General features: G+C 42.1%; 2 protein-coding genes across 4 annotated transcripts in view; both read right to left on the bottom strand.

Annotated features, from left to right (window-relative positions):
- Positions 1-2,296, bottom strand: part of SYN3 (synapsin III) — a 236,808-nt gene extending 234,512 nt beyond the window's left edge. The window contains exon 1 of the mRNA XM_069002932.1: positions 2,252-2,296. The gene's annotated coding sequence lies outside the window, so the exon portion shown is untranslated. The remainder of the gene's footprint in view (positions 1-2,251) is intronic.
- Positions 2,297-2,688: 392 nt separating this feature from the next.
- Positions 2,689-14,642, bottom strand: part of LARGE1 (LARGE xylosyl- and glucuronyltransferase 1) — a 278,578-nt gene continuing 266,624 nt past the window's right edge. For all 3 annotated transcript variants that reach the window (XM_069002929.1, XM_069002931.1, XM_069002930.1), the window contains one exon: positions 2,689-13,854. In XM_069002929.1, the coding sequence (XP_068859030.1) occupies positions 13,657-13,854 (198 nt within the window). In that variant the 3' untranslated portion in view covers positions 2,689-13,656. The remainder of the gene's footprint in view (positions 13,855-14,642) is intronic.

Genomic DNA, 14,642 nt, shown 5'->3' with positions numbered 1-14,642 from the left:
CAAGGGCATGATAAAGGAGAGGCAACTGTATATGGATTCTCACACTTGCCTATGCAGTTCAGGAAAGAGGAACAATTGCTTCTAAGAAATGTTGTTATGCCCTGAAGCAGAGGATGAATTGAACCCATTAGAGTTGTTCAATCTTCTCTCTGGTGGCCACTTCAAAACAGTGGCTTTTGTTCAACAAAATGTGTACAGCAGTTATAATTGCAAAATTAACCTTCAAAATCAGAACCAAACATAACTGAAGGTGCTGTATCAGCAAAAGCCTGAAACAAGAACTCTGAGGGGTTGTTGCCATTTACCACCTGAAATTGCCAGCTCTGGAGCCAGACTGGGGGGTGAATGTCAGAAAAAGGCTATTTCTCTCCTGGTATACAAAGGCTATTCAGTGAACAGCTGATAGCTGTGGTTTCATCACAGGCAGTATTTGCGTTTGTACAACTGACACCCCCTTTTTGGCTTTGCTGTGAATAAACTATGCTTTTATTTATGCTCGAACACAAAATTGCTGAGGCTCAAGTTTTCAGGACATCCCAGCATCTGGGTTATGAAACCCACATTTTGACATGTGAATAAGGTTTTGATTTTTGTTTTCCACACAGGCACTGGGTACCTTACCCTACAGGTCAAGGTAGCATGTGACTACCATCATGAAAGTTATTCTTGAGGTATAGTTTGGGCAGGGGGAGAAAGGAGGGAAATCACTGACTGTGCTGTTGTGTGGCAGGAAAATGAAGGAACTGTAGTCAGATTTGGGCTGTGGAAACCTGAGATGGAAACTCAAGTGGCAAATTAGGGAGATACATAACCCTCTTTCACGCCACTTTAATGGCTAAATGTGTGGCAAAATTCTCATCAACATCTCCAGCCTTGCACCTGGCTCTTGAGCAGCATAACATACCCCAAGGCAGCAAGCACACACACACATCCCACATCTGTCTGTCCCTTCCAGTCACCAGCTAACTCCTCTTTTAAACCAGCTTGAGGATGAATGTAGTTACACAAAGATCATCAGAAATCACACAGAGAGAGAAAGCCTGGAGGAGACTTGGCACAGAACGCCCCATCACTACTTCAATCTAGGGAACTCAACTTCCCCCTTCTGATGAAATGTAACTTTTGAGCCCAGGCTAAACACACTGTAATCTGCCCTACTGCACCTGTCTTGGAGTATTAATATTTAATATAAATCCTAAAGGAAGCACTGTTCTTTATTTCTGATTTGTCAGAAGTGGATAGATTGGGAGGGTTGTGGGTAATATGGAAATGGCATAGGCAGAGGACCCCTTCTGGGAGACTGATTATTGAAAAGCGGCTGCTATTTACACAGTTAATGCCATTCACTTCCTGCACCTGCTCAATCATTCATTTCCCAGTGCAAGCCAGCTTTGCCTTGCTGCAAAGTCAGGGAATTTAAGGGAGCTACACCTGCAGGTTTTCTTTTTCTCTGCAATGATTGCAGAGTTCAGCTTATAAAACTCCCACTTGTACATTTCCGGTCCTTCATCTTCCTTCTCTGTGAATTCTTTTTCCACCTATTTATATGTATATATACTTTTCCAAGTATTTATGTTTCTGATAATGAATCCAAAGCCCTCTTTTTCTAACTCCTGTTGGAGTCCAACCTATTCATGCACCACAAAAAAAAAAAAATCTATTTGATTCTGTAATTGTCCAAAAACACCCAAAAAATTCAGCTACTTTCCCCACTTACACTAATTTTTCTTCATACTCTATTCAGTCTTTCAGAGAAGCTCCATATCCTACATCCAGGGCCACCCAATTTTTTATGATGTCCCTATGAATTTAAATTCTGTGTTGTCATCCTCAGCAAACACAGTTTTATAGTAGAATCTACTTTGAATTGTGGTTTAAAAGAAGACCAACACAAACCGCAAAGGATTATGCAGCTGACTTTTCTTTCTATTCTTGCCCCCATCTCCTTTCTTGATAATGAATTTCTGCAGAGAGGCTGGAGGCCACCAAGTAGAAAGGAAGCCGGAAGGGAGAGAACTACAGCCACATGGTTCTGCTTATGACTGCTAAAGGATATACCAGCTGTAAGTTATATTAGGGGAGGGGCAGTTGCAGCTCTGAGCACCTGAAAAACCCATCAGCAAGGGTTAAGTAATAGAAAAGTGAGGACTTCTGGATTTTGGTTAGTTTTTTTCTATTGCCAAGAGAAAGACTCCTATATAACGTAAAATCCATGCTGCCACATAGCAGATAAAGCCTTTGCAATACTAACCTGTTAGATGGATTTGCTGCCACGGTGATGGTGAGCTGTCATCCATCGTAGAGCACCCATCTGCTGGTTATCATGCTTACATAGGAACTGAATAAATTGCCCCCACCTGCCGAAGTTTCGTCTTTGATTACAGAAAGACACCAGCAGGAAGAAGGTCAAGATCAAGTAAAGCAGATAAACATGATTAACTCTGAGCAGATGATGACCCACCTGTCTTCAGTGGGAACAGCCTTGTACTAATGTGTCTGATTGAACCAGGGTTGGAGGAATAAACCAACTTAAAGGGAATACAAAACTAAAAAGTAATAAAAAGCCTAAAGTTGAAAGCAAAACAGCTCATGACCTCTCTCTCTTTGTTCCCATCTGAAGAAACAACAGTGTCCTCTTAAAACCAGCATGTGTCAAGTCAGACGCTGGAAAGGAATTGAGAGGATTATTTCACAATTTTATTGCACAATTGAAAATTAACTTTTTTTTTTTTTTTTTAATATTTACAAGCCATTTACTTTGCACACACAATCTAAACAGCATTTTCCTCGATAAAACTGTCACCTAGAAAACTTACACACGGACTGAAGTATATGTGTAAATTAATTGGTTTGTGTTAAATGCAAATTGCCTCAGTCTGGAGGGGGAGGCGCTTGGGAGATGGGGCAGCATAAGGAAAGACGACACATTTTCTTTTCTCTTTCCTGAAACACTACTTAAAAATCTTTCCCCAAGCTGTGGAGAGAAACAGAAGAGTTTCAGTATTAGCTGAAGCAGAAGGACAACCAGTCAGGTAATATATTGAGAAATGCAAGGTGGTGAGTTGGAGATTCAAAACCTTCAGTGCCACAAGCCTTGCAATAAAATGACAAGCCTTGTTTCACGCATAGCTCACCCTAAAGGTCACGGCATTCCTGTTTTCCCCTGGAGAATGTAGAATCACCTTGGCCATGAGAGAAAAGAATGAGGTTTGAGTTTTGAGAAGAAACACATGAGAAAACCCCTTCTTTCTCCCAGTTTCTTACCTGTGCTGGCTGACACATCACAACAAACCTGGCACAACCCGACCAGAAGTGCCAGGGGTAATATTTTAACCACCATTATGAAGCCCACGGTTCTGTGCTGAAAATGAGTGCTTTCCTGGCTGTTAGCACAAACTGTCTGTCACAACATTCAGCACAGTCTCTGGAGTCCACAAATCACCCCCCTCCCGTGGCTGATCCACCCACACCTTTTCCTTCATATGGATTGTTGTTCTCAAGTTTGTCAGCTAATATTGGGTATAAGGCCTTGTAGCACTTACTGCTTAGTTTCCAGGGGATTTTGACACCTGCAATCTTAAATGAGTAGGTGGTAGCTCTAAAACTGATGCTCACTGGCCCAGATTTGTCCCATGTTATGTATATACACCTGAAGCACCACCAGCACTGTAACCTTTTCTGCTATCCACAGAGCAAAGGGTGATGTGGTGCTGAGGTGAACTGAAATGCCCTCTTCTGAAGTCCTCCTCACTCCACTGACTCTCAAAGGAAACAAAGGGGGCTGAAAGGGATGTCAATCACCAGAACAGGCTGCCCAGGGAAATGTCACCATCCCCAGAGGAATTTAAAAGACGTGCAGAAGTGGCACTCCGGGACATGGTTTGTGGTGGACTTGGCAGTGTTAGGTTTACAGCTGGACTTGATGACCGTAGATGTCTCTTCCAACCTAAATGATTCCATGACCCTCTGACCAACTCCCACACCATGGGTGTCAGACAGCTGCCAAGTTGCATGGGCTGAATCAGGGCCTGAATGGTTCCAGCTGGGCACCTAAGAACTAAGGATTCTGGCACTGTGAGATTCATTTGGTATTCAGACCACTTTGGTGCTACCCTTCATCAGGTTTTGCATACCCTAGGGAGATGTGGATCAAGTCTCATTTTGGCATTAATGGCATTAGAGGCCTAATTCTTCTCCTCCCCTCTCCTCCAGCAGCCCAAGGATTTTTTTTCCTCTTTTTTTTATTTAACACGTTTTTGATAGTTTAAGGGAGACAGCAATGGAGAGATGTCTTTTCTCTATGTAATAGTTATAACCAGATCTCAGCAGTGTAGAAGTTGTCTATATTGTCTTTAAAATACCTGTCAACACCAGCCTAAGGCTGATACAAACATGGATATAGGGCTGCAGCAGATGGTAATATGGAGAAAAAGTGGAAAACCCAAGAATGGGCTGGCTGAAGAGGGATCCTGAAATTGAACCCTACAGAAATAGGGGGAAATTTGTAAATATTAGAAACCTGTTCTAAAATTTCTGGCTTGAGTAGATCGCTAACTCTCTTAAAAGCTTCTGATTCTGGCCTCACTGGACTACTTAGAATTACTCTCTTCCTCTCAAAACAGTATTTTCCTGGAGGGTCTATGGGTGTAGTAGACAGAAAAGTCTGAACAAATTGAGTATGTTAAAAATAAAACAAAACATAGTGAACCTGTTTTTACAGCTTTAAAATGATGAGTTTTTTCTCAGGTATAAGATCGAAGATTAAAATTGAAAAAAAACCCTGCAGAATAAATTTGTGTGGAGGCTCAGGTGCCCTGTGAGAAACATTGCTCCAGTAATAAACTCATGCAGTGGTCTAGTATAAGCCAGTAGACTTTCATACTTACTGGAAGAGACACTGCTAAGATAGAAATAAAGCCTGTGATAGCACAAAGGAATAAAAAAACCCTCAGGCTACAGGAAAGATTTTTCTCTACACTAACATGGAGGACAACTCAACAACCCCTCAGTTCTGTTCTCCTCCACAGACAATGCTGTAATGTTTTCAAGTCTGACAGATGCAGAAGAAAGCTGCAACATATTAAAATAAATAGAGTAGAATCACAGAATATCCCGAGTTGGAAAGGACCCAGAAGGATTAGAGAGCCCAGCTCCTGGCCCTGCACAGGACATCCCAAGAGTCACACCATGTGCCCGAGAGCATTGTCCAAATGCTTGCTGAACTCTGTCAGGTTTGGTGCTGTGAGCACTTCCCTGGGGCACCTGTTCCAGCTCCCAACCACGCTCTGGTGAAGAACCTTTTGCTCATATCCAACCTAAAAGCCCCCTGACACATCTTTAGGCCATGCCCTGGGGTCCTGTCACTGGGCACCACAGAGAAGAGATCAGTGTCTGCCCCTCCTTCCCCTCATGAGGAAGTTACAGACTGCAGTGAGGTCTCCCCTCAAGTTTCTTCTTATCCAGGCTGAAGAAGCCAAATGATCTCAGCCATATCTCCTATGGCTTCACCTCTAAACCCTTCAGCATCTTTCTGGATGGTCTCTAACAGCTTTAGATCCTTCTTATTGTATTCTGGCACCCAAAACTGCCCCCAGCACTCGAGGTGAGGCTGCCCCAGTGCAGAGCACAGCAGGACAATCCCCTCCCTTGCCCGGCTGGCGATGCTGTGCCTGAGGCACCCCAGGACAGGGTTGGCCCTCCTGGCTGCCAGGGCACTGCTGGCTGATGTTCAACTGTGAATATAAATATCTCAATTGAACACTATGAATTAAAAAAAAATATTTTGCAAACTTTTAATTTCACTTATGAAAATGGAAATGAAAGCAATAAAATTTAGCGAGTATTTGTGTCTTGGGTGATCTGATTCACAGAGCTGTTTTTAGTACATGCCTTTGTTTTGCTCTATGAAGTGTAAACAGGAAGATGATGATAGTGCCTGTATTCTCTGCATTCATGACAAAAGCTGGCAGGTTAACTTGGTGGATATTCTATATTGATGACTCTGAGAATGTTAATCCTTGTGGGTCCTTACCGTACTCAGTAGCTTTTTTTTTTTTTTCTAATTGCCTTTGCTGTTCTTTGAATAAGCCTTAACAGTGAGAAATACAAGATGTAAACTCTCCGTGAGCCGTTCAAACCCATATGGAAATATTCATAGATGTTATGGGCAGAAAACATAATTTCACTTATCTGTCTATTCTCTTATCAACATAGACAGCAGAAGCTTACTGCCTGGCCTGAACACTGAGTCTCAGGTCAGCTGGATTAATTGGTGCTAATATAATTAGTGAACACTGGGCAAGGTGTCAAGGGAAAGTACACACATCTCTTGTTCTCATTCTGCACCAGCAAACTGCTGAATCCCATCTTTTCCTAATCCCAAGGGGCTTCTGTCACTCACAGCAAGTGTAAATCTAAAATGCAGAAAAGCTCAGCAAAATCTATCATCAGAATAACAGATTTCATACTGAACTCACTACTGCCATCTAAAAAACAGTCAAAAGCAGTGGTGCTATTTCTTTCCTGCTGCTGGTGGTTAGGTCTGACTGGATGGGGAGTTCATGGATCAATCTGCGCTGGACAGCTCTTCCTTCCCTTTTAGCATCACTGGAGAGCACCACTGGAACAAAGAGTTCCACAGGCAGATCAAAAGAAGAAATTCTATGAACCTCACTAACTCTAGCTTTGCCCCAACCATTGACCTCGGTGCTGACAATTTAAGAAAGGCTGGATAGTCAAGACTCCTACTGTTATCAAGCTGTTATTATCCTTTTTCTTTCTTTCCTTTTTCTGAAGAGCACCAAAGGATCAGTGTGGGAATCCAAAGAATTGAAACAAATTAAACATCTTTGAGCTGAGAATGGTTTAATCTCAGTACTGACTTCCAAGAATTTTACAATCCATATAATTTACTGCAGGTGGGCCACACTGGCCAGTGGTGGATAAGAAAGGCCACAAATCCATAATGAACTTAGTCCAGCATATCCTATGAACAGATCTTGCAAGAGACTTCAAAATGCTTACGTCTTCATCATTCCTCTGGAAATCTGGCTACTTAAAACAAACCCATCATACACCCACCTCCAATTATTGACTCCATTTTTCTTTGCTTACCTGACAGATTGCTGACAGTCTTTAGAGTGCTCCCAGTGATGGAGCAGACATACTTGGACACAGCTGGGATTCATCACTCTTGCAAGTTCAGCCGCTAGAATTTGTAGGCTGGGGGTGAGTGCCACAAGGCCTCTGGATGTGTTATTTCCATCAGCTTTATAGGATCCCCTCCACATGAGAAAAGCCTGTAGAACGGAACTGCACGTGTTCTGCTTAGAAAGCCTGAGAGCATGGGGGATAATTGATTTTCCTACATCACAGTTTATACCTATCCTTTGGCGGGGGGGGAAAGTCTGTCTTTGCTCAAAATCAAGGCTGCGATATTGTGAAAAACTCAATGAAAGGAGAAGTAAAAGAAGCTGCTTCATTCACCCACATATCATTCACTCTGCGCTTAAAATGAAAGAGAATTCCCCCCAAAAAACTTGAACAAAGAATTGTGTACAGACTACGTCCTACTACGTATGTGTGAGAGGACAGAAAGAAGTTGCATGAGCAAATCACCAACTCCACCAGCAACTTGAAATTTCAGATCCTTTAACTTCCACATGATTGATTCTGCAGCCTTATCACAAGCCTTGTGATATAATGGTTAATGCTGAAAATTCACACATCCATCGACTCACAATTATATTGCCATAACACTCAGAAATAGGCTAAGCTTGGCTTGAATTACTTGACCTAATGTATTTGGGGACCTCCTCTTGAACATATCTGGTGAGGGCAGGGTGTCTAAATCCCTGGTCAGACAATTTCCCTCAGGTCAGAACTGTTTCATTTGGAATGAAATCTTGTGTCTTGTGGCAATGGACCATGGAGCTCTAAAATGCAGCCTTTGCTACCTGCACAGTGACTTCCACAAATTCACGCTGCAGAGGTTTAAGACACTTCAACCCTACAGAAACAGCAACTTGCTGGGAGTGAGGAAGCTGTCCTCACCGTATGAGGGGAAACGACACAAAATGACTGAACAGATACCCAACTCTTAGCCTGGGCTTCAGATTGTTTGCATCCTGACACCCTCAATGAGCTAAACACTTCCACTGAAGCATTCACTAACATGTCTGAACAAATATGTTCATATGACTGAACACATAAATAAATATTTGGCTGGCTTTTTAATTCCCAGATTATTATTTTCAACTCATCACCATAATTCTACTCTGTAAACAAACCCCAAATGCCAAGCAGGGGTAAGAGGAAAATGTTCCAGCCATCTGATGCATACATAGCTCCTTTTGAAATTCTCAAGGACTTTGTGTTCTGTTTTGGGAATGTATAACTGCTGATACAACCAAACTCCTATAAAAGCAAGGTTTTTCTAAATCCAGGTTTGTAAGCATTTCCTGAGCCATAATTTGCTGTGCACAGCCAGCAGCAGCTTTCCCAAGCAATTTTACATTGTGCAACAAAGTAACAATCTTCAAATAATCCCCAATACACCTAAGTGTTTGGATGTAAACACACCATCTAAATATACATTATTAATTACTACTGTAAAAATGACTTCACTGAGCTATCAATGTTTCTGCATTTTCAATACTGCAGTGGAAATACCTGATTATTGGCTGACATTGTTGACTAGTGACTTATTTATTCCAGTCTCACTTAGTGGAGTTGCAGAAACTCAGCTGGTTTTTTTCCCTAACATTGAAATATGTTTTGAGCTAACAATGATGCATTCTCTTTCTAACACTCCCACCACTAAATGTGTTAGACCTGGCTGAAGTTCATAAATAATGACACCCACCCCACTTGCTGAGCTTGCTGTGTTCTGCTGCTGCTGCCCTGAAACCTGAGGAACACCCATACAGTATCTGGCAGAGTAGGAAGGAATGTCCTGAGCAATGCCTAAGAGTAATATCTCTGCTGATTTGCCAGGACTCCCAGTGCTTCTGGTCATTAATCTTTCTCAGCTGAAAACAGATGGGGCTATTAGGCAGGCTGGAGTAATGGGGGAAACTGGCAAGACAGAGAAGGAAATGCATTATCTTCTGGGTAGAACTGCACATAAAAATGAGAACATTAAAAATGTGTTTTTCATACTTAATTGGACGATGTATGATTACACCTACTAGAAAATAATGTGCAATGTGCTTTGTGCAGGGCATTTATAAAACTGCTCAGCTGTGCTAGGGCCTTATTTTCCCCTGTGGAGAGAAACAGCAGCTACGATTCTGACGAGGTTTTTGTGCTTTTCCTTCTAACACAGGGTTTACTCTGCTGCAACAGCTACTGCAAATAACACTACAAAGTGCCTCTGCTTGTTGCAGTAAAAGGAAAATGCAGCTTATGATTTACCAACAAAACACATGAAGCCAACCAGGTAAAAAATCAGTACTTCAGGAGTAATGGGAGCATATGTCATATTCAGTCTAACTGAGGCAATGGAACTGCAGGTACAGCTGCTAATTCCTTTATGCCATGGAGTCCAAGATGATGATTACAAACAGAAAAATAACAGCAAATTGTGAAGTGGGACCAGACTGTGCACATAGGAAACTAGCAAGGCTAGAAGGAACTACTAGGAAAAAAAAACCTGACAGATGCTAAGAACTATCCAGGATAAACAAAGACATTTTCTAGGTCTGCCAGGTAGGCAAATGGTAGATGATCCTTAGCTAGAAAATGATAGGATGGAAACTATAGCCAAACTTTTGAAGGGGTGTGTATATATATATATACACATGTGTGTGTGTGTGTGTGTATCTCTCTATTGTGAAAACAGAGAAAAATCATGGAAACATATCAAAAGCTTATGACAAGGTATTAAATAAGTGTTTTGCCCAAAACTTGAACTTGCAGAGCCTGTTACATCATAGGGAGAAGCATGAAAACAAAAATAGGAGGACTAGGTGCCAGGCAGCAGGTTATTATTTGGAATAATAATTATGTCTGAAATGTGGTGGGATGTCAGAAGGTGCTGGAAAAATACACAGTTCAGTCTTTGGGACTTGAAAAGTTTGCAATGACTCCTAAATGTCAATGTTTTGTAGTGGAGAGGGAAAGGGGAGACACAGAACAAAATGTGTCAAGATAAGAGCCCGATTTTTGTAATATTTTATTTCTAATCCCCTGATTAAGAAAAGGTGAGCATTTAGGAAGGTTAAAGAGAAAAATACCCTCAAAACCTAGTAGGGTGATATTCAATGTAAATTTAAAAACAAAAACCTCTTTTTCTTTTTAAAGAACCAGTGGCTCTAAATAAAAGGAATAGAAAAACTGAAATCCTCAGATTAAAACAGAATGGGCTGATTCATAGCCATGGAGTATGGTACCCCTTGGATGAATGGAAGACAAAGACAAGGAAATGTTGCTATGACTAAATGGGAAATTTTGTAAGTTATTCAGGCCAAATGGGAAACCTTCGGAGAATGGAAATAAAACTGTGTAAAGCTGAAAGTAAAGTATGTAATAGTTAAGATGGAGTTTGAGGAAGATAAGAGGGAATCTGAAGAGTAAACAGTAGGAAGTTAAAAGTGAAAATGAACATTTGCTCAGTACACCAAAAGCAGAAAGTGGAGATGCCAGCAGGCCACCCCAAACAAGTAGAAGAAACAATTAAAGACAGTAAGGACATTGCCAAGAATCTAAATGATTTATTTGCATCAGTCTTCACCGAGAGGGTGCTGGAGTGGTATCTAAATGAGAGACTCACACTTTCCAAATATCAAAGATAAGGAGAGGTCATAGATTGAAGACTCAAGAGAGAAGTTGGTGGAACAAATCAATAAATCAAAGGCAATAAGTCACCAAGTTTATCTGCTATTTCTGGAAGATTTCAGGAGGAAACTGAGAATTAAGTAACAAAATTCCTAGCAAATACTTACTACAGCAGAGGACTGGAAGACAGTCAGTGTTATAACTGAGTCAGGGATTTTTTTGTTGTCGGTGGTGGATTTTTTCACGGTGTTGGAGGAGCCCTGGCAGTTACAGACAGATATGTAATCCTAACTTGCTATCAGGTAAATTGTTTGAAATGTGCTAAAAACCCCCAAGCCCCACACCTCTCGAACTATGAAGCACAGAGACAAACATGACATGACAGATACAAGTCAGTACAGTGTCTATAAGGACCAAAAAAGGGACTCTGTGTACCTACTACCAATCTCTGAGCTGGTTACACCAGCCAGCACACCTAAGCCTACCCAGGAGGTCCCAAGACTCACTGCACAGTCAGGCAAGTAGCAAATTATTACCTCCCTGCTTCCCCATCCTCATCATGTGACCACTGAGAAGAGAATCATGAGGAGAATGCTGATAATGGTACAGCCAAATAATGTACAGGTTATGCTGCTGTAGGGCAACCCAGCCCATCCTTGGGCAACGTTGTTAAGCCAAGGGGAAATGTACATCTGGAAATGAAAATCTTTAATACATATGGAACATAATGGTGGCCATACTGAAGCTCTGACTGGAGATTTTATGTAGGTACAATGAGTGTCAGCCTCTCTTAGGTCAGCTTTTGGGATCTTTCTGCACACTAACTAATCAACAGTCTCTGTGCTGCAGGGCTCTTCTCATTCTCAATCAGCACAGTGACCTGTGCCTTTAATGGTAATACAGGACCTGGGGAGTTAAGACTTTGATGTTTTTAAAAGAATATATCTTAGCCAGAACTGAGCACTAATTTCACTTCTTCCCAGCTCTCTCCAGCTTTTTATGTAAATCTTTACATAAAGCCATTAAGAACAGAAAAAAAAAAAGCGCTCTTTGGAAAATTATGCAGTGATATATTCTTATGCAGCCAACACTCCCAGGGGAAAAAGTGAAAACTACACACAGCCTCCCGCCCCTTTTTATTTCTTGTCAAAGATACTGCCTTTTTTGGCTTTTCTTATATATACACAGAATGATGAACTGATATTTGTAGTTTAAATGTCTGGTTTAACTGCGTGGTTTCCACCGTAACAGAAAGCTCTCACAAAATGTCAGGTTAGAAATAAAACCAAGCTCTAGAGGGATGAGGTGGGGAGGAAAGTAGAAGGTCCAGTGGCTGAAAAACAAAATGGAAAAACGTGAGCAGAACACAATGTAGATCCATTTCCCAGCTCAGGCAGTGGTATTGGTACATGGGGTTGCTTGGGGTTTGGGGTAGGGAGACAGACACATTTCTCACTGAGTTGTTTCTGCTTTCTCTATTAACATTGCAACAGAAATTACAAATAGCCCTGCAAGGGGTAGTGCACCTCATCTCTTCCTCCCATGTAAACACAACATTAATATTGAAGATAAAGAAAATGGCAAAAAGTCCAGTGTCTTGTTTTCTGCATTTTGCTTGTTAGGTTCCTGTTCGCCCTCCAGCGAACTCCTGTGTGTACCGATGCTGTGAACTTGACCAGTCCACGTTCAAGCAAACACTCACTCAGATTCCCAACATATTCTTTTCTCCCCGTCCAATGGGGAGTTTATTCTTAACAGTTCTGCTCCTTTTAATTATAAACTCCTTTAACGAAGTAGTTCTGAGACCTTGCAGCAGGCAGCAGGAGAGCACCAAGGATGCTAGTTGCCTTTTTACTAGTTTATATTCCCTGTTCAGCAAAGAAGTCCACTTAAAGCCTAAGGCCCAGTGCCTTCACGGATGGGCAGCACTGAAATGAGCCTACAAATCAGTATTCCCCTGGTACAATGTGCCTTATAGGTAAAATCCAATTCTTGCCTAAAAAAGATAAAGAGTTAGAGCTGGGCCCTTTATCTTATGAGACACATGTGAACAAGTTGCTCTGATAAAAACAGACCTTAAACCGACAAGTTTTGTTCATTTTCTGGCAGAGCTACTGATCTTCTTCACTGGACCACCAAAACTGAAGATGGCAAAGAAACACAAGGGAGATATTTCCTTGGCAAGGAAAGGAGCAGCATTTAGGAGTGGGGTAAAGGCAGGATGGGATATAGGGGATTTTCCTGATAAAACAATTAATTTGAGAATAAAAGACCAACCGATATCATGTATACAACTGAATCAGTAACACACCTTCTCAGGAGTGCAGTATTGTATAAGCGTCCCCTGTGTTTTCAAGGCTAATTCAGACCTTTGGCTCATCCTGCATTAACAAGGTCATCCATGTTAACAGGGCCCCTGTGAAAGTTCACAGGTGAAAGTTCCCTTTTAGAGTAGTGCAGATTTGAAATTCACAGGACAGCGACCCGAAGATCTTCCTTTACAGATAAAAAGCATGTCAAATTATTAAATAGCAACATGAAATCCTATATTCTGAAGGTCTGTCTGTGCTCTGCAGTCAAGAGAGCGGAGTGCAATCCCAGCCCCTGCCCAGTCCCCACCTTCGGTGGCTTGGAGGGCGCCCGGCCGGCCCCACTCACAAACACCTCACGAATGCTAAAGCCGACAGGCCTGGGGTAGTCAGGGAAGGGATGAATGAGCATAGTCCGAAGACATGTCACTTCAAATTTCTACTGTTAGAACTGCCAAGTATGATATAAAACCAGAAAGTATTTCTCAGTTTGGAGTTTGAAGACCGGGCCCCAGATGCTGAGCGGCTCTTGCCTCGGTGTCCCTGTTGGCCACACACGGGCTCCATGGTGCTAACTGTTGTTCTCTGCCGTGAGATATTTGAGGGCTGCGAAGCCGTAGTGGCGCGACATGTCCTGCTGGAACTCCTCCTTCAGCGTCTTGAGACAGATGCGGTATTGCTTGTTGGAGCGGAACTTGGTGATGTCGAAGCTGGGCGCGTGCGGCATGTGGATCATGTAGGCGTTGGGCAGCACCGTGAACTCGTACTCCTGCGGGACAAAGACAGGGCTGTGAGCATCGGGATCCCAGCCCTCCTGCACCTCGACAGTCAAACGTGCTCCACCATGTAACAGCACAGTTTGTGTCTCAGGAACAACAAACCCATCAAGGATCTCAAATAAGCTGATCTCAAATAAGCTGCCTTTTTTCTTTCAAGCAGCTTTTTCTTGGTTTTGTGAAAGATCTACTTTCTCTTTTTGTAAAATCATAGAATTGTTTGGGTCAGAAGGCACCTTTAAAGATAATCTAGACCAACCTCCCTGCAACGAGCAGGGACATCTTCAACTCGATCAGGTTGTCAGATCCCCATCCAACCTCACCTTGCATGTTTCCAGGGATGGGGGCATCCACCACCCCTCTGGATAACTCCCCCAGTGTTTTACAATCCTCATGGTAAAAAAACCCAACCGTTTTAAAATATTTTACTCCACATAAGCCAAATAATGGGGAAACGGTACGAGAGGCACACCTGCAGCCATGTTTGCCACACAGATCTTTCAGTAGTGTGCTTGCAACAACACAGCTGTGACTACACAGCATGAGTCTCAAGTGTCCATGCAAAAACACGGCTTTGCCCCTACAAATTATCTTGCTTGGGGTGCTGGAATAAGCCACACTTACAAAGGCAAAACTGCATGGCATATGTTGCTTTACCTATAGACTAATATACTTACAGAGCCAAAACTGTCCAAAACTATTTATAAACCTGAAATAAGGGGAGAATATGATATCATTTATAGGCGATGTGTGAAAATGAAGCTGCTAATTCCATATGCTT

The sequence above is a fragment of the Aphelocoma coerulescens genome, chromosome 1A, assembly GCF_041296385.1.
Source record: "Aphelocoma coerulescens isolate FSJ_1873_10779 chromosome 1A, UR_Acoe_1.0, whole genome shotgun sequence".
NCBI lineage: Eukaryota > Metazoa > Chordata > Aves > Passeriformes > Corvidae > Aphelocoma > Aphelocoma coerulescens.
This window is presented reverse-complemented; position numbering and strand designations above follow the sequence as displayed.